Raw genomic sequence first — 25,649 nt, forward strand, 5'->3', positions numbered from 1 at the left:
GCTCCCACGGATGGCAGAGCAACAGAGGGAACCAAGGAAAACTGGCTTTCTGTAGCTTTTCCAAAGCTGAGGGAGCCATGGCAAGTAACAGAAAGTGGCAAGTAGGGGACAAAGGGAACACATGGATAGGAGTTGCAGTCCCTGAAAATCCAGCCTCATGTGTAGCTGTATGTTTAGCAAAATCTAGCCCTTTACCTTCAAAGAATGCAAGTCTGAACAGTGTTCTCCATCTCAACACTGCAAATCTAGGCTTGTTATCTCTTCTTAAGGGAGATTAGCTCATTTACACCAATAGGAGTTTGGCTCCTAGCCTATAGGCCCAGGAGCTTTCACCAGCATCTTATTAATTGTTAAAAGGGAAGACCAAAGATGATTAGTAGCAGAACTAGTTGTGATGTCATCTATATCAAAAGGGTCTTTGACCAGGACTCCTATTTAGTTTTAGAAAGCAATGCCTGCAAGCAGAAGAGGCTGCCACCTCTACCTTTTTAAACCCCTAAGCCTTCCTTGCATGGGTCCATCTTACTCTGGCTTCCTTGTGTTTTATTTTGCAACAGGTACGTCCAGGAGAACAAGGCAGTTCGGCACCTTCCCAGGCAACTACGTGAAGCTTCTGTACCTGTAAAATAACAGTGATCCCACTGTGACAGTGATGGGGTTGTTTTCCAGATGGTGTTTTTAAACAGTGAAGAAACAGACAATTTATGAATGTAATAGACAAGAGATGAGACGTGTTAGGAGGATGTGGTTATGTGGTACAGTACTGAGTTGAATGTGTAGCCCTGCTTCCACAGATTCAGGGTATGATTTGTTTGCTGAAGAAGAGACAGTTTCTGGTTTACAGTGCTGCCTTTGTGTATTCCTCTCCCCATCCCAGCAAGACTTCTGGTGATAATCTTAATTTGTATGGAGTACTTACCTCTGAGAAGGCTTCAGGGAAGCACATGGTGTAGGTTTCATTTGTGTGTTGAGGTAGGATAGTGCTTTGGGGCAGTGTGCAGTCTGCAGCTGCTCCCTTTCACTGGCAAGGTTCAGGGAGGCCAGGCTTTCTGCCTGGTTTCTGCCTCGCTGAAGACTCACTTTGCTCTGCCTTCCACTTCCATAGAAAACCCTTCCTTCATGTCATGCACCTTAAGACCCAGTAGAGGCAGAGGACAGCTGATATGCTTAAACTGCAGAGCTCTGTGTGGAAAAGGAATTTGGGACTGGTGGTTTAATCCAGAGAAGTCAGCCAAAGCATAATGCAAATGCACAAAAATCCCAAACCCTTTAATAACATATTACCTATCTCTGCAGGTTTTTTTTTTCTTTTGTGCAGGGTGTGTGTGTGAGTGTATTGTGTGCATCAAAACAAACTGAGTCCTGTTTTTTTAAAGAGAAATCAGCCTGGCTTTGACATTTATCTGCACAAAGAATAGAACCAATAAACAGAACATCCGTGAGAGCAAATCCTGTTTATGAGTCCTACAGCCGTTCACTTTCTCTGCTTCTTCTGCCCTGTTGCTGGCCCTAAAGGATCACACACTGTTTGAAGCATACTCTTTGGGATGAAGACTTTGTTCCTTTCCCAGCATTAAATGTTAGTGGCTCTGATAAATCTGAGCAACGTATCAACGTATCACTGAGGGTGCCTTTTTTTTTTTTTTTTTTTTTGTTACAGCATTGATAGGAGGTCTCAAATAAATACATGTATTTGGCTGCCTCTTAGTCATACAAAAAAGTCTAATCAACTTGGAAAGCTGTTCCCAGCAGTTATTACCAGTTACATAGATTCGTATTTCCTTGAGGAACAAAAACATGGCTTGCCTGTATGCTTGCCTGTAAATCCACTACGAATACTCTCTTGATAGACATTTTGTTATTAAGAAAAAGCATAAACAAAACCGGTTCTATCAGACTCTGCTTCCTACAGTTACCATACAAATAGCAAAGGGTTAGATTGCTATTTTGTCATAAGCTGTATTTAATAATATAAAATGCCTATTTTTATGCTGATGCTTTTATACAGATTTATTAAGAATAACTTCAACTAACTGTTAGCATGACTTACAATGTTTTGATAAACTAGCCATGCTCCTGGGTTTGAAATCAAGTAGGCTTGTCTTCTGCCTAGGTTAGCGGAAGAGAAGGCTCAGTGTCTCAGAAGTTTGACTGTAAATATGTATATTTAACTTTGTACAGACAATGTACTTACCTTGTATAGAAAAATAATTTAAACACATTGAGTGAAGGGAGGAAAAAAAAAAGGCAGTTGTGGAAGGTTGGAATTTTTTTCCACTTTTATTTAAATGATGGAATTCCACGTATGGTCACATAAAGAGTTTTAGCACAAAATATCCATTATGAAAGGGTTTCAGATATGACACAAAGCACCACTGTTTCTTTTCTGCAGGAGGTACCTTTAATCCTTCATGTTATTTATGGGTTTGTTTTTCTGCTTTGGGTTTGCCCTTCAGTTATTTGCAGCAATACTTAGGCCTGTTGCTAAGATTGGATAACACCAAATTAATCTATCCAGCAAAGTAACACGATCATACTGACTGTATATAACATACTCATTTAAAGGTTTTTGTTCTTGCTCTTGCCATTTTAAGTTACACACACATACACAGCGCAACTTACGCTTGTGTTGATTTTTTGTTTCTTATTGCAGTGGATTACTATTTGACAATTAATAAATGGAATTATTGAATTACTATTGTGTTCCTTGTGCAAATTATTAAATAAAGTCTATTCCTGCTGTTCTGTAGCAGTGCACTTTTGTAGTAGTGCCCCTCTGTGGCTGTCTCTGTCTGTGTCCATACTGAGCAGCAGCTGTCTGCCGTGGGCTTCCCAAGTGTCCTGCACCCAAGGATCCTGCTCATGACTTGGCCTGAGCTCACTGGTTCTCCCTCCTGAGCCATAGGCAGGCTGTGACTTTTTCTCGAAGAAACCAAGGTGTAGAAGCAGAGAAAAAGCTTGTTTACACCCAGATCTCACTGTAACATGGGGTCAGGGTGCAGCTGCTGTGGCATGCAAGCAGACCTGGGAGCTCGGGAGCATGCCTAAGTCCACTGGTTTACAAAGGGTCTTTGTGACTCTCTCTCGGGTGAGATGACGAAACAGGTTAGATAGGACAAGAAACCCCAAATGCCAACCTCTGTGGGAAGGGATGTCAGCTGATGTTGGGTTTACATGTGCATTTTTAACCCTGACTTAGGTCAAAAGCTGTAAGACACTGACTTCTGCGATAGCAGCACTCTGACTCAGCCGAAGTTGGGCAACACATTCAAACTCTGATGCGACTGGATAGCCAGGCAGAGAGACCCATGTGGTGGCTGTATTCATCATGATTTTAGGAAGTCAGACTATAAACAAGCCTCAAGGCAAAAGCCTCAAGCTGTTTTATAGGTCCTTAGAAAGCACGCAGACACAAGCCCATTTTTCTGTTTCATAGGTTACCTTACATAAAAGTAAAAAGGCATCCTGTCCTCTGCTTTGCTGCAGTCACTAGCATTGCTAGCCCTTGCTTTACAGTGCTGCGGCCAAGGAAGGCAAAAAGACTCATCAGTAGCTACTGAACCTTGATATTTACTGATGTCACTCTCTGTCCTAGTATGCTTGGTAAGGAACAAGCTAGAGATGCTTTTGTGACTGCAGAAGCTGGGCATGCAGAGCGGGGAAGAGGACCCAGCAGTGTGTCACAGCCCTCCAGAAATGCCTCATGCCTGGGGGGAAAGGAGCTCTCCGTGTCAGTTTCTTCACTGCCAGGAGACATGTAACGATGCAGTGGAAGAACTACTGCTCTCTGATTGAGATGAGATTAATAGTACGGATGCATGTACCCCAGAAGGAAATAACCTATGAAAAGACCAGTTAATGCAGGAAAAAGGAGGAAGCCAAGAAAGGGGATTGCAGAGGCAAAGGGTGTGCCTTGTGATGGGATCGTTCATGGCCATGTCTCGTAGGGCCAGTATCTGAGTGACCCTCCTCATCCCCACTTGCTGACTGCTCAGTGCTCTCCAGCCATGGCCAAATCCCAGCTTCAGCAGCAGCCTTGAGCTGTGGCTCACTGATGAGCTGTATTCATTTACTACATCAGCAGCAATGCTTGCACTCAAGTTGTAAATGGCAGCACTGTTGTTATAACCAACCTCTCCCACCTGTCCACTGTCAGATCGGTGGGGGCTTAACATGCAACTGGAACAACTGTTTTTCCTGAATCACAGCTAAGGAGGTTGGCTGAAAAACCTGTATAGAAAAATTCCTTCTTTTGTTGGTGGTACCACACCCTAAGGGGCTAGAGATAAACAAAACTGCCTAAAGCAGTGACAAATCAGAGCTAAATTAGGGGAAAGGTAATATTCTTCCCAGGCTCTGCCCTCACTCGTCATGCCCCAGCTGAGGAACAGCACGCAACACCACTTATTGCCATTGCCTCCATTAGGTTTCAGAGTTAACGTCCTGCCAGGCTAGAGCAGGCTGAGTCATATTTGCCCTGGAGATACCGCACCGGGGCAGTCTCGCGTGGGGTTGCCCGCCGCTGTCTTGCTCTGCAGCCGGTCATGCCTTCTGGTCGTGGTCAGCCCCAGCTGCGGAAAAGGCGTAGCTCTGCCCAGAGCGGGTAGGTAAGTCGGGGCGTGGGACGCTCTGAGTTTCCGAAGACTGAAATTCTCGCCCTTCGGCAGCGGCTCGGCCCCGGCAGGGTTTCCCCCCGAGAGCGCGGCGGGCCGGCTTTCTACTCGAGAAGGCGGCGGCGGCGGCGGCCCGGCCCTGCCCGGAGACCTCTGCCCGCCCCGGGGCGGGACAGCCACCCGGTGCCCGCGACGGCGCGACCCAGGAGCCCCGGGGAGGGGCTGGCGGCGACGGGGCGGGCCGGGGGCGGGCCGGGCCGGGCCGGTGCAGGCGGCGGGATTGCCGGGAGTCCTGCGGGGTGCAGCCGCGCACATGGGGACACACCGCATCGTGCTGTCGGGCCCCGGGCCTTGGGGTTTCCGCCTGGTGGGCGGCCGGGACTTCGAGCAGCCCCTCACCATCTCCCGGGTAGGGCGCGGCGGCGGCTCGGGGGGGAGGGGGGCGGTCCGGTCGGGGTCGCGGCCGGGGCGGCGGCGGGTCCGGGGAGGCTGGGGCTGGCAGGTGGCTGGTGGTACAAAGGCAGGGTTGGTGACACGGTCGCGGTGGGGGGTTCTTTTCTTTTTCTTTCCCGTTTTTTTGTTGTTTGGGTTTTTTTTAATCTTTGTGGAGAAATCCGTGGTGGCCCACGCAGCCCCTTCACCTGGCTTTGACCGGGGTCTTTGCTTCTTACCGACACTCCCTCCTTAGTTTGTCCGTAGCAAGCTCCTTACCGCAGGCAGAGGGAATCCCTTCTGCTCCCACCAGCCCGTAATTTGGCATTTGCAGCTCATCCTATGGGAAGCAGTCGCACTCAGGTGGTGTTGAATGCTCGCCTGCTTTTGCTTGCCATGTATAGTTAGAAGAAAAGCCTTTGTTCACAGAAGCCACATTAACCTATGTTAAGTGCCTCTGCCTGTTTCTGTTATAAGTCCTTCTTAATCCCACTTAAAGAAAAATTAGTTAGGAAATGACAGTTAAAGTTTTGCATCCAGTTTTAGTGGTGTAACTTAATTCGCCCTCCTCCGCTCCAGCGTTTGCCTGCAAAACATCGGGGTTCGGTTCAGACTACCTCGCTTCTCTGTCCGTGTACCCACCTGCACCCAAGTGTCCCTGCATTGCAGGTGCTCGTGCCCCACTGCTGCCCGCAGCCCGCCCGGCTGCCCCTCACAGGGAACTGGGCCCTGCCCCGAGCCGCTCACTGCAGACTGACAAACAGCAAGGGCGCGTGTGCCCATCTCTTCCTGCTTGGGGGCAATAAACCCCAAACCCCCTGTCCCTTTGTGGCTTTGTGTGGGGTGTGCTGCTCAGCATGTTGTCGAGGCTGGCCGCTGGCCTCCCCCCGGGGGACAAGGAATTGCTCCGATTTCTAGCAGTACCTCTGCAAACCAGAGGCATCCGATGAGCTGCTGGTAGCCCTGGGCTCTGGCCTTTCCTGACATCTCTGCGCAGCTTTGAAGTCCGCGTGGGCCCCAGGTGAGGAAGGGCCGTGGCAAGTGGGACGTACCTGAAGAACCTGAACTTCTCTGAACTGCACTTAAAGAAGACCAGGATGGTGAAACTTGTCAATTTTTCTAAATATGTCCTGCCCCGTGGTCTCCTGCCAAGGGGTCCTGCTGCCTGAAGGACCCCAGGTGCCAGAGGGGAGGCTGCTGTCTCTGGGACCAGCAGAGCTGGCAAGTGCTGACAAATCCACAGGGGGGGGGAAATTTATTAATTTTCTGTGTAATCTCTTTCAATTACAGTAATAATGCCTCATTCTTCTAAAGCATTTTTTGGACATGAAAGCAGCTTTAGCGTACGGGAAGTGATATTTACTTCATTGTTATTGTAATTGTTGCCATTTCCTTCCAGCGAAAGGCTCAAAGGCTCTCGGGCAGAAGTATGTCTGAAGTCCTACCTCGCTGCTCTTACCTCTTCTCCTTGGTCACATTTGTCAGTACTTATGGGCACATACCAAGGGACGTAGATCAGCAAAGCAGCAAAAATAACCACCTCATGAGAAATTGTGACCCCGGAAACTAAAATGTAATAAAATAGCCTCTCTGGTGGTGGTGACGTAAATGCTGACAATTGGCAGCTCTTATCACAGCTTTCTCTTGTGGCCCCTCTGACATTTTTAATTTCCCCTCCAAGACTTCAAGCAATTAATCTTTCCTGTGGTTTGCTCTTAAGGCTCCTGGGCTCGTCCTCTTGGCTCAGGAGCAAAGCTCTTGGCAAGTCCCCCCTTCACCATGTAAAAAAAGATCTGGTCCGGTTTTGCCTTGTTTTGAAAAGAGTCTGATCCTTGTGTGATGACTTTACAGGGCTATAACTTCATTTTTCTTCTTGCTTATTGCAGTTGGTACCTGTGCTCTGACCAGAGAGGTTTCTGGGCATGATAGAGCCTTCCTCTCCTCACAGGATGGGGCAAGCTCTGTCAGTGAGCTTTGGCTGTAGGACCAGCATCTGCCAAGGGTTTTGAAGGCCTTGGTACCACCAAGGTGTGTGATGGGGGTGGGGGGGGCTACCTGAGAGGAATGAGAGTGTGGGGAGGCCATAGCTGTGATGAGAGCATCACCCTGGGAGCAGGGGAGGACGCAGCCATCTCTCCCCAGCATGGTTATGTGTTTGCTTTGTGCTGCAGCATGTAGGTTGTAGGTCCGTGGCACAAATGTGCTCATGGGGAGTGCTGTTAGCAGTGGTGCACAGGACTGGGCTGCCTGCCCCAGGCCAGGTGTGCATCCTTGATTGCACCGGGGAGCAGCATCATCCTGCCACTGCCAGCACGGCAATTCGGGTGTGCTATGTGGGGGACAGGTCCCTTCCCATGTGGCCAGTGGAGCTTGGCTCTGCCTCATCCAGGGATGCCTGTCCCATTGATGCACTAATGGGGTCACCATGCTGCTCCAGGTGTGTGCTCTCATGGTAGGATGCTGGGAGAGAGACATCCATCCAGTCATGGGCCTGAACTGGGTGTCTTGCAGCTCTCTTTGAACCAAGGTGCCTAAATTCAGCCTGCATTACCTGCCAGGAGCTCAGATTTGGCTTCTGGCAGTGTTGTCCTCGTGGTGGGCTCTTGAGCTTGTCTTGGTATTTATGGCCCTCATCACCATTGTACCTCAGATCCTTACTAGTGGCTTTTGGCTTCTTGAGCCCCCCTCTGACACAGGGAGGATTTATCCTGGTCATGCTGGTGGGAGGCAGCACCATTTGAGTTGCCAAGGCAGCTCATTCCCCAATGGGAGTCATTGGAGTTTGGTGCTGCAGTCCCGGGTCCAAGAAGGATGAGGAGCACTGGTGCTGTAAGCATGGAAGCCAGCTCTGGCTGGCTGCAGCTGTATGGCACCAATGGCCAGTTGTGCCTTAGGAGAGCAACAGATGAAAGATTATGGTATTTCCCTAGCTGCTCTTATCTTGTCTTTTCTCGCTGCCCTACCCACCTTTCCACTTGAACTGTGTGTTCAAAACTCCTTCAGGCTCAAACACATCATGAGCATCTTCTTGTGTGAATGCTTCTGGTTTCTTGGTTATGTTGGACCAGTCGTCCCGGTGAGAGCTGAGCGTGGGGATTTCGCAAGTGCTGCGTGTGAGGGTTTATTGTGGAGCCTCCTGTCTCTTTTAGAGGGTTGCTTCACAGATGTTTCTGGTTTATGTTTCTTTTTAAAACTGTAGGGTTATGGTGGACACTTTATTACAGTCTTTGTTCAGAAAAAACTTGTGTTGATCAGTGTAACGAACCCTAGACCAAAGCCTGCTGGATTGCCTTACAGGAGTAGGAAAGACCCTTGTCTTTATCGCTCTTTGGATGATACCATGCAGTGAGTCAATGGGGTAGAATTTGAGAAAAGCTCTTTCTGAGCTGTGGGTGGACATGCTGCAGGATAATAGTGTCCGTAGAGCTGGCCTGTGCACAGCGTAGTTCCTGGTTAGATCCCAATGAGATTGGTGGAGGAAGCAAGCAACGTGTTGCATGAGGAGAGATGCCCATGAAGTGGAGCTGGCTGTAAAGCAGCACAGTTGATGGGCCCCATCCCTCTCCATCCCTTAGGTAAGGTGAGCTGTTTCCTGTTTGGTTGCATTTGATTTTGATAAACATTGGCGATTTCTGTTTCCAGTTGAATATATACATGGAACTGTGATAAACCTTGTTCTTGAGATTATTTTTGTGGTTTGTGGTAGTGACATGTTGATCTTGAAGATCTGATCCAAAATATGGGCAGAGGGGAGTTTTGCTCTATGTTTTGTCACATCAAAAACCTCCCAGCCCTGTTAAGGAGGGGTGTCTGTCAGAGTCTGTGAAACTGAACATTTTGTTATGAAAATGACCATTTTCCCAATGAAAAAGCAGTTTAAAGACACCCCAGTTCTGCAAATATATTGAAAAGATGAAATCTCAACATTATGCTTGTTGCTGATTTCAACCACAGTAACATGAATTCATCCCTGTTTAGTCTGTTTTATCTATTCATAGTATTTTAAAAGCTCAGGATTTATAGCAAGTACAGAATTGGAAGGAAATTGGGTATTTCTTGGGTGTTTGGGTTTTTTGTAACCATGGCCCTTTGAACCAGCTCTATAAACTTAAAACTTGATTTAGTGATAAAACTGGAGTTGATGATCTGAAATCAAGCATGGGACTGAATCCCATGTTGTGAAAAGACATCAGATTTGACTTTGATACTGGCTGACATCCTTACCCCACTCTCAGCCAGTCGCCCTGTTGGGAAGCAGCTGAGCAAAGGCATCCCAGAGCCACCAGTGAAAGAAAGCCACAGTGGTATGGGATGCCCTGCTAACAGGCATCTCTTGCAGGGGCTGAGGGGCTCATCAGGATGACCATGTCAGCAGATGGGTCAAGACCACCCTCCCTCTGGAGCATGCCAGGGCTCAGCTGTGTGGCACAAGTGTCTGCCTCAGGAGGTAGGCTGCAGCCTCTTCCCCAGGTGGAAAGAAAGAAAAATAACCTGCGGCCATGGTCTGAGACGTGGGGAGAGCCAGGGCTGGGCGAGGAGGCCTCTGCACCCAGAAGGGAGCTGGAATGCTTCCCCCTCTGCCAAAGGAAACATGGGGCACAGTGGTTGTGATAGGATTTAGGGTTGGGCTGGCTTTCCTCCTCGGCCCAGGGAGTCTCGGCTGGTCCCCGCTGCTCACACCTATGGCTGCAGTTCCTCTGTTGCCCAGCCCAGCTTTTGTGCCCGTAACTGCAAATACCGGCGTTACTCTTGGCTCTTGTTCTGAGGCTGGCTGGGCAGAGGGAGCTAGCTGGGGAAAGCTGCTGGCGTTTATAGGAAGGTGAACGTGGCTTTACGTTTCCTGCACTGATGTTTTCTCTTGCACTGCTGCTCCTGACTGCTGGACTGGATGGGGGCTGCAGCAGCACCAGCCATGCCGTGCCGCCCAGGGTGCCTGGCAGAGCTGCGCCCTAACTAGACAGCTGATGAGTGCCTGTGGGACACTGGTCATTAGGGTCACCTGCCAAGAGCTTCTGGCCCTCCAGAAGTAGCTGATGTTTAGGGAACGGCATGATGCCGTGTGCCTTTGCTGCTGGAAGGAGTCCTGTCTGGTCTGTCTGAGCGTGTGGGGTATGGAGAGCAGAGGTTCACATCCCTAGTAATGCCCCTACAGACTTTGAAGTCAGCATGAACCCTGGCAGCTTCCCGGGCAGCTGCTGGGGCTGGACAAGCCTGTGCTTCAAAGATACAAATGGCTGTGGAGGAGAGGAAAGGACTCTGCTGATCTCCCTGACCGCTGGGGTTTGGATGAGAAGAAATCATCCTTATATGTAGCAAGTGTAAAGCAGCAGAATTTTTTCGCAGTGAAGACAGAATGCTTTGGGGCACAGGACAGGCTTGATATTTTCTAGCCCTGTTTCCTGGGTCTAGGAGGCAGTTTTATCTTTAGAAAAACATTTAAAAGAATTAGGATACTAATCAAACACCTTCTGCCAGAGTTATGTGCAGGAGCACTGCCATTGCCTCTCCTAGGAGCCAGAGTTGTACTTTCTGCAGTTCACCTTTTCAGACTAGTTTGCCATGGGTTATGCAGCAGCTTTATATCGCCAAACTTTGGAGTACCCTTTTCTCTGTACCTCTTCTTCACGTCCAGCATCATTTCCTTTGGCAACCTGACCCACCTTGCTCTTGATGAGTTCTCCAGAGAACCTAAAGAGACAACTCCATGTTGGGAGGGTAGGTACCAGCCGTAATCTTATGTGAGACCTTTAAGCCCCAGAACTTAAGTTGACAAAGGTAAATGTTGGACTTCTTGGAAGAGAGTGAGTCCTTTTTGTTCCCTGATCTGCTTGTTCCCAGATGTCAAGTTATGTGTGGTTGCAAGCTTCTTGGTACCTTTCACCCTCAAACATCACTTTGTCCATCAAGAGATGTATTTGGTTTGTAAAATGCTTTGGGTTTGAAGGGTGCACATCAAAATAACAGCATCAAATGGATTGGGTTTTTTTTTCAGTGTGAACAGGGAAATTAAAGGAGGCCTTAACTGCATAAACAATTGATGTTGTTCTGGACAGTGACATAGTTTCTTAGATGGTTGCTGATTACTGGACATATTTTATTTAGAGGATGACATAAGCCATCAGGAAAGCCTCAGCTGATAAGCAGCCCTATGTAATGTTTTTGAGGTCTTGTAAGAAATCTTTATACTTTTTTTTTTTAACGTGGGGCACGTTGCAAAACAAGCTGTAGGGCTGAATAAGTCCTTGACCACCACTTGAGAACCTGTCTGAGCAAATCATTTCACCTATGTCTTTTTACACTGCCTTCCTGAGGTCAGCCCTCTCTGTGCTGTGTCTAATACCTTCCCTTTTCTGTGTTAATAACGCTCATCTGGCTGTCAGAAATAGGCAGGACATGAAGGCAGGCAGGAGGTGAGGGTGAGCTGGGCTGCCAGAGGGGCTTGTGCAGTGGAAGCTCAGACCCTGTTGGGGTGGGCTGACGCGCAGGGGTTTCACCAGCCAGGGGCATGTCCACCTTCCCCTTCTCTCCCAGTGATGGTGTGGTCTGGGCCAGCACAGAGCAGCCAGTGAGCTTTGAGCTGCAGCAGTGTTGGACTGTAATGGTGCAGAGAATGGGAGCAGCTCGGGAGGAAAATCTCCTGGAGCCGGTTGTAAGGAACTGGCCTGTTGTTCCCCCTCCCCTAAAGAGAAGGGGTGGGGAACGTGCTTGCTTGAATTTTCTCAATAGCCTCTGATCTCTGCTGACCCAGCTGCATGCTTTTGCTGGGAGAAACTGTGGCTGCTTAGCATAATACACCAGTGCCGAGGACATTACTCATGGTAAAAGAGCAGTTTGTGTGGGTGGGGAGGATTAAACTGAATGTCAGAGATGTCTAGTTGTCGCTGGTGGCCTTAGAAGTATGTTGCTGCATGTCTGTTCTGTCCAGCAAAGACACAGCTGGATTTTCCTCTCAAGCTCAGATAGGTACTGTTTATCCTGATCTTTTTCTTGGCTGATGTTAATTTTCTTGTTTCTTATCTCTTCATCACTTCTTGTGATGTGTGTCTAGGTGTGGAGTCATGGGTGGTACCGGAGGCTGTAGGGTCTGTGAGAAACTGTGGAGGGCTGATGGAGTAAGCAAGTAGTGTGCCTGAATGGATAGGGGGAGAAGGCCAGAAAGAATTGAATGAATTTGAGACCCACACATCTATCCTGACTCACATGGAGCTGCTTTTCACAGAAATGCTTTCCACACTTCCTCCCTCTCATTTGCTGTGGGCAGCAGCTTCCCTTAATATACCCACTGCTGCGTCTTGGATCCTTGCCTGCAGAAGGAAAAAAGGCACCATATAGCCCTGTCCAGGGACTGCAAAGCTTGTTAAGTAGTGTGTGTGGAGGTAATTGCATCAAATTTAAAACGTGGCTGTGTTTGGCTAGCTCTGGGACAGACAGAAGTCTAATAAAGAGGGCCTGGGAGCTGGGTAAGCAGCCAAATATGTCTCATTCCCTCCGCTAAATAGAAGTGTTTTCTTTTCTGTTGTAAATGCACTTGCCCAAAGACTAGCTAAAGACTTGACATGTCATGGCTGAGTCCTTCATTTGTTGCCCAGCCACCGGTGCAAGGGAATGGCAGCAGGCAAACCACGTGGGAGAGAGAAATCTGAACTTTGCAAAGTCCTGGTGGTGTTGGCAAGGTGGAGCCCAAAGTGTGCGTGCAGGGAAGGTGAGGGGGGCAGATAATTTTTCTACCCTCTTCATTTGCAGAGCTTTATAGATATGTGTGTGTGTGCGCACACATGCATATGTACATAAAGTTTCACTTTGTAGTATAAGAAAATAATGTATGTTTTTCTTCTCTCCATACCAACCCTGAGTCTGTGGGACCTCTTTAAAAAGAGGGGTCTGAGCCTGTAACTGGTCCAAACAGTTATCTGCTACGCTGAGCTTTGCATGAGTAAAGAGTACATGATCAAGCCCATGTATTATGGAGTTATTTGTTTCTTCCATATGCTGGCAAATGTCTCTGAGCTGGTGTCAGGGACCTAGTCTGATGTGTCTGGTTATAAGTACCTAGATTATTTCTGTAGTAGCCCAGATTTCTTAACAGAGATGCCGGCCAAACAGAGCATCACCATAGGCACACTATGGTGAGCTTTGGGACATATTTTGGGTATGGTATGAAGCAGTGCTGCTCAGCCTGCCTCATCATTGTCTGTTCAACAGTGAAATGACCTAAGGGCAAAGTGTTACACGATTGCCTTGGGAGCAATCACCACAAGGTAGGGCATGGCTCTTTTCCAAAGGAAGCCCTTGGGCATGATGTCACAGGGTGTGCCGAACTTTATTCACCTGATGATAATGTCCCTGGAGTTGGGGGGCTCCTGGGGCCCTGTGATGCTGCCTATGTTCCCTCTGCCAGAGGCTGCTTGACCCCCGTGGGGGAAGTCCAAGCCAGTCAGGGAGCTCTTTTGAAGGAGACAAGAGGCTATGCCTTTGCACGAGATGTAACTTGTGCAAAGTTGTGTTTGTAGGTTTTGTTTCTTGCACTGTCTTTCAGCCCTCTTCACCCTCCCATGCAGAAGTGCAGTTCTATGTGGGGGTCACCCACCTGTGCAAGGTGTGCAAGGCAGTGCCTGCCATCCCCTTGGTTCCTGCAGATGTCTGCTCCATGCAAAGCTTTAAGACATCTGAGAGGAGAGCAGGAGCAAAGCAGTTTCAGGCAGTGCAACATTTACAAGATGCCTGTGAGCCTGAAAGCTTTTGTGCATTTTGGGTGTCCTTTTGGTTGGGTTGTGTAAGCTGGCTGGTAGCTGTCAGTGCTCTGAGCGCCTCTGCCTGCCCCCCTCCCAAGCCATACACCTGCCCTTGCTGGTCCCCATGGACCAGGGAGGGATGTGATAAAAATAAAAGCAGGAAAAGGTCTTCCCAGTGGCAGCTCTCTGCTCCTCACTTAATAACAGAAACGCTTTTGCTTTCCTGACTTAACTGGTAGACGAGCAAATCTCAAAAGCAGCATTGACAGCACCGAGATAAACCCAGACTTTACTATGAGGGGGGAAGGGAATGTTATTAGAAGCTATTAATCATCCTAAAAGGATGGGGGATGGGTTCCCTGCAGTACTATGCCCTTGTTCAGACATGTTTGCTATGAGCAGTCCTGGGAGGGAGTACGAGATGGATGTTGTAGGGGAGCAGTTTGTGGAAGGTTGCATTTCAGGGCAAGTTATTTCCAGAACTGAAGAAACTGGATTTTAAAACATGTTTCCCTTTGGCAAATTCACTTATCTTTTTTATTACTGTGCATCATTGTAGCTTCCCCTTAGGGGAGAGGTTTGTATGGTACCTGAGTGGATGTAATAGCCCTTGTGCTACCAGTGGCTCTTATCTGATGGAGAAGAGCACTCACATTTCAAATTCCTCTGAAGTGGACACAAAAGGGGAACATGACACCACAAGCGCTGACAAAGCGTTAAGATGTTACTGTGAATACCACTCACTCATCCTTGTGGCTCTTGGGGTTTCTTCAGGAGGCTTCAGTACTTCAGTGTCCCTGGCTACTCTGGCTCAGCTGCTCCTTGTGGTACAGGATCATTTCTAGCAGCCTGCCACATGTAGCATAGATTATCAGTCTTTAAATGCAAGCTGTATGGCTGAGCCTCTGGCAGTGTTCCAGCGGCAGTGTTAATCTACTGTTATTCTTGACCCCCTGGCAGTCTTGTCTGATCGAAAATGAATCACGGTAATAGTGTGCTGAACTCGGTGCTCCTCACAGGGCTGAGCAATGTGCCCCTCTCCCTCCTTTGATATCAGAGGAAATAAAGGCACCGAGAAACCAAGAGACTCGTTTAAGGCTTAATGACCAGGGGCAGACCCGCAACGTGTGCCCTGCATGCTCCCTCCAGTGTAACGATGTCTTTAGGGATCTGTCTCATGGTTTCTAAAATGACAGCTCCCATATCTGGTAGGACTGTGGGTGACTTTCAGTGCTCAAGATTTCTTTGTGGCTGCTAGGTGACCTTGTCACAAGGTTTACATGAAGGTACGCTCAAGGCAGTGGATCCAGTGAAGCGGCAGCAGGCTGCACTCAGTGGTCTTAGTAGGCCACAAGTCAGCTGCAGGCTGCAGCTTGGGAGGCAATGATCTTCACGTTTAAAGCAGATCTATATCCATCTGGTGGCTTGTCTGGTCTTTTCATTAGCACTTCCTCTGTCAGTTTGTAGTCTGCTTGCAGCATTAAAAGTGGTGAGCAGGTAGACAGGCACTATTTGGTTGACCCATCTGAAGTTCTTTGGCTTAATGTTGAGCACCTTGGCCAACCTTGGACATCTGTGATAGACATCTGTGTCCTTCCCTTTTCCATGAAATGTTATCCTAGTGGAGAGGTGAAAAAAGAAAAGCATCCTGTGATCTTCCTTCTGGTTAGGGAAAATACCACGCTACATCTGTGAGGAGGTGTGCTGAACAGCCTCATTTTTGGCACAGGGAAAGCAGTGGTTGCAGCTAATGTGTGACACCTCTAGGAGGTGAGTGTTTCTCTAGGGGGAATGATTTGCCATCCAATTCTACATTAGGAGGACTCACTAAATCTTGTGAACAATGTTTGTTTATGTCTGACAGCTCTGCTCAGTTTGCTCAGCTGCTTTCCAGCATGCTGAAACCTAGCATGAATGTATAGAATGAATACCAGTTGCAACGGACTCATAAACGAGGTATGTCTTAGCTGCAAGGCATGTTTTAATCTGTACTCATGTCTGGGAGCAGTCCACCCTTCTCATTTCCTCTGCCTATTAAATAATTGATGAAAGCCCACAGTAATCATTATGCTTCTACAAAGTCATTAAAACTGCACGAAATCTTATGTAGTGTTTGCAAAGCCACAAATAAATGTGACATTCTTCACCCTCCACTGAGGCAATAATTTTGGCCCAAAGACGTCTCGGTTGATAACAGGATAGGGATCCCTCGTTAGGAGGGAAAAATGAGTGAGCCAGTTAGTTGATTTGCTTGAAAATGCCAAATTTTAGCTGGAACCTTCTTTTTCATGAGGAGTATCATACTGATGGCATTGCTGCATAGTGTCTTCTGTCTGTCTGGGATCTCAGTGAGATTACCCTGAGCTCCTTCCCATCAGTCATTTCCAAGGCAGTGCACAGCACCTCTTTAGCAGTACTGTAGTATATCTGGGAAGCAAAGCACCACACGTGGAGAGGAAAGGGAGATTGTAATATGGCAGAATGCATCAAGGTGAGCTGTGGTCATGCTGGCAGGCTGGGGATGATGCTTCTACTTTTTCAGAAAGTATTGTCGGATTATGGTTTAAAGATGAAGTTTCTGATGTCTTTCTCCTTTCCAGTCTGCTTGTTCGATCAAGCACTGCTTTGGGATTGGTCTCACTGAAGTCAGTGAGTGTCTGTTGCAGCTGTTCCCAGGCAAAACCAGTTTACTACAACTAAAGAAGCAATCCAAAATCTTGACCCCAAACATTCCTTCCAAGGAAGGAAGCAAACAAGATCGTGATGCAGATGAAGGTGTTTATGATTGGTGTTGACTGGGTTGCAATGACTCTGATACTCTTCTGTCACCTCCATTCTTAGAGGTCTGGACTTCCTGGCTGTCCTTAGCACCTTCCATTTTGGAGAGCACTTCTCTGTCCAGCAAAGAACAGAGTTGCTTTCTGTATGTTCTTGGTCTCTAGCACAAAGCCAATTGCCTTGAGTGAAAATACCATTTTTATTATTTACCTGCTGTCCCCTCCCCAAATTTCTATCTGTGGGTCCCAAAATAGAATCCAGCCCCTAACTAATACTGAGGAGCATCTAAGAGACCCAGATAGATTTCTGCTGAGAATTTACTTTCATTAGTTTTCACCTCTTTGCTTCCAGGTACCAGTGAGAGAAGCCCTGAGTGCTCCAACTGTTTTTCAAATGTTGCTATGGAAACCTCCTCCCTAGAAAGTCTATTCACTCTTTTTGTTTTCCCTTAGGTGACTCCAGGTAGCAAAGCTGCAATAGCCCACTTGTGTATAGGAGACCAGATCATAGCTATTGATGGAGTAAACACAGATAACATGACGCACCTTGAGGCGCAGAACAAAATCAAGGGTTGCACAGATGAATTAACTCTGATGGTCAGCAGGTACGTTGCTGAGCAAGACTGGGGATGGGGAGAGGGAGGGATGTGGGGTGGGCAGTAGCTATGTTTTGGTTTGACAGCAGACCTTCTGGCTAGTTTGTTTAATTTGACCTCTTAGTGCTTTGGCCAGGTGCTGGATAGCAAGAGGGAACTGCATTTCAGCCTTTAATCCTAATGCTGCTTGCATTTGCTGCACTTTGACCTTATGAAAACAATTTTCCCAGTGAGAAATTGGCTGATAATTTGTGGCAGAGTCTGTCAGCCTATTCTGTGGCTCCTGACAGCAAGAAATCAAAGACAGGTCTCATGAAAACTTCACTCATAGCAGAGGAGGTACAACCAGAGGAGACCTTTCTTCCTGTTGCACTAATTTAGCAGTTAAAACATACAGTTGTGTGTTGTCCAAGCTATGAATTGCCTAGTTTTTGCCATGCACAGACTCGGAAAGGTTGCACATTTTGGAGCCTCTTGATCAAACACCGCTGACACTGCTAAACAGTAATGACCCAGGGTGCATCGAGGTACCTGTCAGGCATCAGTGTCTTCAAATCCTGAAAAACTAAAGGAAGGTGACAGCTGAGCCATGGTCTTTGTCACCAGTGTAGAGCACGGGCTAGCTTCAGCCTTACTACTGTCTTGAGCTGCAGAGCAATGGACAGCTTCATTCCCTTCCCCAGCCGTGCTTTGTTCTTGGGCCATCTTTGTATGGAGAAGAAATGGAGACTGGTAAGGCAGGGGTCTGCTTTGAATTGACCCATTGCTTCTTAAAAGAACTGAAGCCTGTTTTTTTTCAAGGGTGCTGGGGATTTATCCTTCCTCTTGGTTTGAATTGCAGCCATGGGTACCAGCACTTCTCGAAGTCAGATGGTAGATGCAGTGTGGCATTTCTAGTTGCTCTGGAGTGAGTTTTTCCTGTGGCCATCTTCCCACAAAGCAATTGTCCATCAGCTTCACGGCAGATGCAGGGGAAGTGCTTTCAGAAGGAGTGCAAAAGCATGCCTTAAATGACACAGTAGTTCAGTTTTTCAGGGCTTTTCTGTGATAAACAGAAGTCTTTTACTGTAGCTTGGACAATGCCAGGAGTTCAGCAGGCATTTCCCAGTTCAGGAAGAAGCAATGGGTCTTGGCCAAAAAAAGCCTGACAATTCATTGAGGGAATTCACAGAGGGAAGAACGGAGCACAGTGCAGGCAGTGTGAATGGGTGGTGAGCATTGCAGCAGCCTGTTAGCCCCAGAGTTTCTCATACTGGCCTCTAACTTGGCAGCCTGTAATCTTCCTGCAAAGGAGTGCTTCTTTTCCTCTCTGAAATACCCGGTTGCTTGACTTAGCAAACCAGTGCCATGTGGTTCTGGCTGGGAGAAAGGAGGGGAGGCAAGGGCTCTTTCAGCCTGCAGGCAAGCTCATTCTTACAGATCATTGAGTCTGTAAAATGTGTTTCCTAAAGTTAATTACAAAGTTGTTAACTTTAGAGCTACCCCATGCATGTTTCATCAGCCTTGGGTGTGGAAGCTGCCCAGGGAGAGATTTCTAGCTGGATGTGCAGCTGTGTAAAACCGTGTAGGGGCTTTGAGTTAGCACAGCCCAACTCTTTTTCAAGACCCCCTTTCAATGAGGTAGCATGAATGTGTGCTGGACACTTCTGCTGCTGTAGTGATTGAGGAGTACTGCTGACAAAATGGCTAAGAAGAGTGTCAAGACCACAAGGACATGAAAGCAGTGATCTCACTACTTATCCACTTTAGGAGTTGATATTACTACCCAATACTCTATGTAAAATCCATTTTAGATGATTCTAGGGAACTTCACGTCTTTGGTCCTCCTTCTTCTTTGGGAGTAAAGTTCTGCTTAGGGAGGAGTTGCTTACTTGTTTGGAGACTTGATAACCACTAGAGATGTATTTGTATTGGGGAATACGATATTGCAGGAGGCTTTCTCAGAGAAGAAAGCTCTTTAATGCCAAAAGACAGTAGTGTGCATCGTGGTCTTTCCTGGTTGTACTCTATTGAGAATATTTTACCCCTAACACCCAGCTGTCTCCTTCTGGGCCCCTATTACTGTGTTGTCCCAAATGCAGCTGGACTCAGTGGTCAGAAATGCAATGTAGTCTTGGTTGCTGAGGTTAGAGCTCTTCTTTACTTTGCAGTCTAAGGCCAAGACCTTAAAATGGAAGATCTTGAGAGCAGGACTAGAGGGGTGACAGAGAAGGCATTTTAAAACAGTTGGAGCCCATACTTCATCTTCCTGTTCAACTTAGGGTAGAGGAAATGGGTGAGGAAAGCAGACTATGGATTAGTGGTCAGCCCTCCTCTATAAAGAGGGGAAGACCATTGCTACAGAGGTGGAGAGGGTGGAAGGCACTTGGGAAAATGAGTGCCACCTGGCCAACTGGTATGGCTTGGGCTTCCTGAACCTTGGGCCAAACTCTGACAGTAAGACTTGACCATATAGTTAGTGAGGAAGGCTGACAATACAATCAGGTCAGAGCTGGAAGTTTTTTCTCTCTTGAAGTAGCTCTGTAAGTAGTTGGCTGAGTATGACAAGGGAAGCATATCATTTGCACTTCAACACCACCAACTCTTGGGTCTGGTCTCCATGCTCTGCAGCTGTAGCTCATTAGCTGAATCAGTTGTACCAAGTAGCCATGATGGCAAAGACCACTGGTCAGACAGGGCAGCAGCTCCATGGGCTGGAGCATCACACACAGCTGGTGCTGAGAATGTGCCCAGCTGTGCCAGGTTTTCCAGAGTGAGAAGTCTTCCAGTCCTTTTCTGCTCACCATTGTAGAGGTGTTGTGTGAAAGCATAAATCCTTAGTGATTTTTTAATTTCATATCTGATGAATTTTAAATGATTACTCATTTAAATGATTACCTGTGCAAAATGCTCTCTGACCTGCAGTCAGGGTGGCAGCAAGGTCGTGCCAGGAGGGATTTTAGACATGGGTCTGAGCTTAACATCAGGTGTTTCAGTTCCACCAACGGGTCAACACTGTTGTGCCAGTGGAGACTTCATTTATGACTGTGCTGTGAATTCTAAAAGTGCACGTGGGTTCAAAAGGAGAGTGGGTGAATTAATGGAAGGCAAAACTATAAAGGATATTATATACCCTGGCAGTATCTCTGCTGCAGAAAGCCCTTAAGCTGCAAGTAGCTGGAGGCTGGGAGGGTGTTGTGCTATGCTTGTTGTCATCTTGTGCTCTTCTGTGGACCAAAACAAAATTTGTATGTGTATGTTCTGCAAATATGCAACCCTCTTCTTAACCGTTTGGCTACCATTAAAATAGCTGTCTTCATGTTTGGCTGTACTAATGGTTATTTAAGAGAAATGTAAATGTAGAGAATTGAAAGCACTTAAACCCTTCTGGTAAAGGAAATGCTGTTTGCACTGTGTACTTGATTGTGAATATCAACAGCATTCCAATGTTTCCTGTTTCAGTATTTTCCTTAACGATGGTAACAGTCCAAAAATACTTCAGTTGAGATCGTAAGCAGGAAATCTAGTCTAACACATATCACCACTAAAAATGGATCAAATTACTAGCTGAAGAAAACATGCCTGGTCTGCTTTTTCACCAAAAGGTGCAAATCTGTTAATTTCCTAGGATTTAAAACCCAGCCACAAACTACTTTCTCTGAATATGCTTTTCTAAGCAGCCCTGCCAGGTGCTTTGCTGTTTGCTGTGTGAACAGAGTTGGAAAGGTCTATTTTCTGCCCTGAATGTGAGTGTTCAACAATGTTGCCGCGTACACCAAATTCCTGCTGAACTTAGTGTGTCTAGCAGCTCCCTGCTCTTTTCCGAGCCTGTGTTTGTTCATTCATTTTGCTTTTTGTTTCAGACTAGAGAGGGGGTTTAGAAATGTAGTTCCCAAGAAACAAAAGTAAAGGTTCCATTATTGTCTTCAGCGGTGTAAAATCAAGCTCAGCGCTATGGTTTTGTATGGTGCATGCAGAAAGACTGAGCTACATCAGACAGTGTGCTTCAGTCAACTCAAAACCACCCAGTTGCTAAACGGAGAAATTTCATGGACAGATTTTTGAGCCTCTCCCATTTGTAGGAAAAATGAAGTTTTGGATCTTGAGTCTTTGAGAAGAGCTGCTCTTTTTTTTTTTCTTCCAATTAGGATGCATACATTGTTGCACTGACATTTCGGTGTCTAGCAAAGCCTCCCCTCAGGCTGCACCCCTTCCAAGCACACCTCTGATTTTCCCTTAACGGGGGTAAGCAGCAAGACACGTCCAACAGACTGGAGAAAGCTATCAACTTCCTTTGGAAACTCAGTGTATTTTGGGGAAGATGCTTGCCTTGACAAAGAGCACTCAAAGAAGGGAAGGCTCAGGAGGAACTAATTCTCATGATGAATTTGACACACAGCTCCATGTAGCTGTAGCTGCAGATCTACAAAAGCAGACAAATGTTCATTGCAGCACAGGTGAAAATTTATTTCTAAAACAAATGGCTCTTTGCCTGTGGCTTTAGTCATGAAATGGGTGGTGGAACTGTGTTCATATGCAGCTCTGAGCAACTCAAAGATAAAGTGTGTATTTATATGCTTTTTTTCAACAAAAAAGAAGTGTTCCCACAGTGAGTCTGCCCTTCCCTCTATGTCCAGAGGCAGGTTGGGGGTGGTAATTAGAGAAGAATATTTGTGAAAAGGGTTTGCAAACATGTAATCTCTTGTTCTGCTCCTACAGTCCTTCAAATTTCAAGCTGCTTTTCTGCAGCTCTGCTGCCAGCATATAATATATTAATGCACCTTTTTTGTTTGCAAAACAGTCTGTTTGCTGAAAGTTATGCCAAGGAATGAAGCTATGTATTTGTTCTTTGAAAAGTGCTAGGATCGGGGAAGTCAGATCTGCTACCAGTGCATTCATTGCGTTGTCAGAAAGGACCATGTGTAGATGCTTATGAAAAGGAGAGAATCTGTGTGATGTTATCTGCATTTTATTTGGTAGGTTCAGTTGCACTCTTGCTTGCTCCCTATGTTCCCAGGCCTCAGCTGTGAGGACTAGTTGCACAAAGCCACAATAGGCTCGAATTTGTGTTCTAGGAAGTCGGTGGAATCTGTTGACTCATTTAGGTTTGCTTCTTGCTTCCCTGCCAAGAAGAGTTTTCCAGCTCTGTCATCTTACTAATAATTCTTTTGGTCCTGGGAAAAGCCTGATGCTCTGCATGCAGCTATATAAGGGCATGCAGATTGCCTGACCCTCTGTGGCAGCTTACAACCTCCCCGTGGCTGGTGTGGTGCTCCCAGCACTCCTGGGTGCTTGCCCACAGCTTTTACTAATGATTGGCACATTCAAAGTCATTTTGGCAAGTCAAGCTTGGCATTTGTTGTGTTTCTACAGCTTCTTCGGTGAGGCAAAAGTAGTTAACTCTGTAGCTGGCTGGTAGAAGAACAGTGTAAGTCTGAGCAGTCAGGCATGAGTCCTTCGTAACTCTGTAATGAAACTGCTTGTGATAAACTTTTGTTGCTTCTTCTGCACAGCTGGAGTTGCCCTTTTGTATTCTATGGTTGCATGAAGAGACACCTGAAATGCCTGGAGCAGAGGGCCATGTGTGAAAACATTAATTTGGGGCCTCTTGTCTCTAGCAAGTTGTGTCTAGCGTTGCAGTTTGAATTGGCAGTAGGCTGCATGCAGCTGAAGTACAGTTTTGCTTGCCAAAGTGAATATGTCCACTAACGGATGGTTGCTAAAAGTGACTGCTTGTGTTTAAATCCAAAGGCATGTACTTTGCAGCTGTTGTAGCTAAAAGGCTGATTAAAAGGCACCTTCCTGGTGGCCTGAAAGCTCTTGTAGTTAGTCTCTAAACATTATTAAAATGCCTGTCTAAAACTCTTGGGGAGGGTTGAAAGAGGAATTCTTTAGATCTTTCCTCATTTTTCAGCTAGCGAACTGTGTTGCACAAGGACCTTCTCTATCTTTATGGGTTTAGTTGCTACTTTGGTATCTTAGTTGTTTCCATACTGGTGATTGAAATGGGAGTGTATGTGCCGCTCACCTTTACACAAGTTACTTATGCAGTTCCTGGCACACAGAATTAGAGCCTCATTTTCCAGCTCTGAATTTTCCCTTGAAGCTATGGCCCAGCTCTGCACACAAAGCATTGATAGCAAAATCTAGGCTCCTGCAATGTTTATATTATACCATGTTCAAGCCAAGCTTCTTGAAAAGTGTTGTATTTTGTAAATAACTCTCCAGATTCTTGCCTTGACTCGCATGCAGTTTCCTTCCTCCCCTTCTTACCAGTTCCTCCCCATCCAAACTAGTATCAGAGAAATTTCTTGGTTTCTGCCTGGATGAAACGGCATATGCATGGCTTGTTCCTTGGCCCTGTCTTCGTTGCATTCTCTCCTGTAGTAAGGAAACAGCATGGAAATGTAAACTGCAAACATGACGAAGCTTGTCTATCCACGTGCATGCAATTAATTTGACTGGCACTTGTTCCCAGGCTTGTTTGAGTATCATGGGTTTGTCTTCTATTTCCGCACTATTTGAGCGTTGCGCTTATCTGGAATCTCTTTTGAAAGAATATGCATTAGAAACCATGTTCTAAAATAACTATTCATCAATTTAAGCAGGAGTCTGTGAGATCCTATGGGCATGCTGAAGCCTGCTGGCTTTCCTGAAGACAGGGTGTGATTCCTCAGCAGGTTGTTGGACATCCAGCCCCACCACTGGTGGGGAGGCAGCCCTGCTAGAGTGGCCATGCTCTGTGGCAGGGATACTGCCTCATCAGGGGGAGTGTGGAGTCGGTTTTGTGGCTGGGGGGTCCTCCTCTCCAGATCTGAAGAAAATCTTCCAGAAAGTCACTACAGTCCTACCAGTACTAGCCTGCTGTGAACTCAGGGCACTGTACTGAGGCTGGGTTTGAACTGTCTGCTCTGACACCTGTTCCCTTCTTCATAGAAATAAGATGTGAACACATATAGATAAGATACAAACATGATGAGTCTAACCAATCCACCCTATCATCTGTGCCTTGTGTCCACACTTCCCAGCCTTTCAGAAAATAAGTCCTGGGCCAGCAGTGGGACATAAGGTGAACTTTTAGGTGCTGTTTTTCTTTCTCCTGCCACACTTGAGTAAAAGTGCAGGCAGTGACACCAGGAGCAGAGCCAGGAAGCCCTTGCTGAAAGCTGGGACCACAGCAGTCCCACCGATGACCTGCAGGCTGTGGGCTCCAGTGTGGTGGGATGGGGCACTCACCTTGAAAGCCCCAATAGGCAAAGCCAGTGAGAGCAAAGCTGTGTCCTCTTTGCGGCTTTGCTGGGGCCTTAAATGGGCTGTTGAGAGTGGCTGAAGGGCTCTGCTGCAGCTGTTGTGAAGACAAAGGGAAGCTTTATCCTCCCAGCCTTAGAGGAACAACCACGCGGGCTATTTAACCTTTCTGTTTGGATAACTTTTAAACTGGATTGAAAGTGAAGCCTGGCGTGACCTTGCTGCTTCCATTTATATCCAGTGACAGATCAGAATGGCAGCAGGCTGGGAAACAAACTTGTGCTTTTTGCCTTGCTAATAAATAAGGGAGGAGAAAACCCATTGGCTGCAGTAGTTGGCCATAGCTGCCTCCCCTATGCTGGAGAACAAGGTGCTGTCACCTCAAATGCATTGAGTGAAGGGCAGTGGGAGGAAAGCAAGTGCCCTGGTTCCTGGGGAGAGGTTTCTGTTCTGTATTTGTATATTGGTCTGCTCTAAGCTTAAATTTTCAGCCTGAATAAGGCCTTTTGGTGCTTCTGGAATCTGATAATATTAAGCTGCTGCAAAAGAAAATGCTACCTCAAAAGTACTTAGATCACTGCTAGTGAGAACTGGCACAGGGATGCCTCATGCTAGAAATCAGCTGAAGTGTTTAATGCTCTCTGATCTGCTCTTTCATCTCCAGCCAATGTCCACTTGCTTACAGCCTGACTTGCAGGCTATTTGATTCCCATATACTTTGCTGTGGCCCCTGTTGTTCCAGAGGAGGTGAAACTTGGTTGCACGTGATCTCCAAACAATTTCAAGGAATAATGCTTTGCGTTGGTCAGTGGGCTGCTCCCCTCTGCAAACACAGTCTTCAAGTGCAAAATACAGCCATCCTATAGATGGCTGTGACTTTGTCAGGCTTGATAGCCATAATCTGGTTAAAATCTCTGGTTCCTCAGGCACCTTAAAGCACTTGTTGCCAGAAGCAAGGAGGGAATGGCTGTTTTATACTCACCTGGGGTATGTTTGCATCCAGTAACGGCATCTATTGAGACAAGATAATGATCAGATGGGCATGGATCTGATCCCATGCAGCTGTTACATTCATATTTGTTAGTCTGTGTGTGCTCCAGCTTGCCAGATGCCAGGATTTGGGGGATGTACGTTGTTGGGTATCAGCACTGCAGCTGAGCCTGCAGGGTGCAATAGTCTGGAGTCAAAGGTTTGCTGTGCCTGAATGCTTGTAAAGGATGATATCTGGTGTGACCTGTGTCTTTGTACTTGCCTGTGAAAGGAGGTACAGCA

The 25,649-nt window shown here is 47.0% G+C and overlaps 2 protein-coding genes across 51 annotated transcripts in view; both read left to right on the forward strand.

Moving 5' to 3' along the window:
• The window catches only part of SORBS1 (sorbin and SH3 domain containing 1), a 180,089-nt gene extending 177,344 nt beyond the window's left edge, over window positions 1-2,745 (forward strand). For all 49 annotated transcript variants that reach the window (XM_075025836.1, XM_075025835.1, XM_075025841.1 and 46 more), the window contains one exon: window positions 558-2,745. In XM_075025836.1, the coding sequence (XP_074881937.1) occupies window positions 558-625 (68 nt within the window). In that variant the 3' untranslated portion in view covers window positions 626-2,745. The remainder of the gene's footprint in view (window positions 1-557) is intronic.
• Window positions 2,746-4,588: 1,843 nt separating this feature from the next.
• The window catches only part of PDLIM1 (PDZ and LIM domain 1), a 45,289-nt gene continuing 24,228 nt past the window's right edge, over window positions 4,589-25,649 (forward strand). The window contains exons 1-2 of one of the 2 annotated variants that reach the window (XM_075025877.1): window positions 4,589-4,607; window positions 17,008-17,159. In XM_075025877.1, the coding sequence (XP_074881978.1) occupies window positions 17,092-17,159 (68 nt within the window). In that variant the 5' untranslated portion in view covers window positions 4,589-4,607; window positions 17,008-17,091. Of the gene's footprint in view, window positions 4,608-4,853; window positions 5,023-17,007; window positions 17,160-25,649 lie in introns of those variants that run through there. The other variant, XM_075025876.1, reaches the window with a different exon arrangement.

Source organism: Buteo buteo, chromosome 4 (genome assembly GCF_964188355.1).
Source record: "Buteo buteo chromosome 4, bButBut1.hap1.1, whole genome shotgun sequence".
Lineage (NCBI taxonomy): Eukaryota > Metazoa > Chordata > Aves > Accipitriformes > Accipitridae > Buteo > Buteo buteo.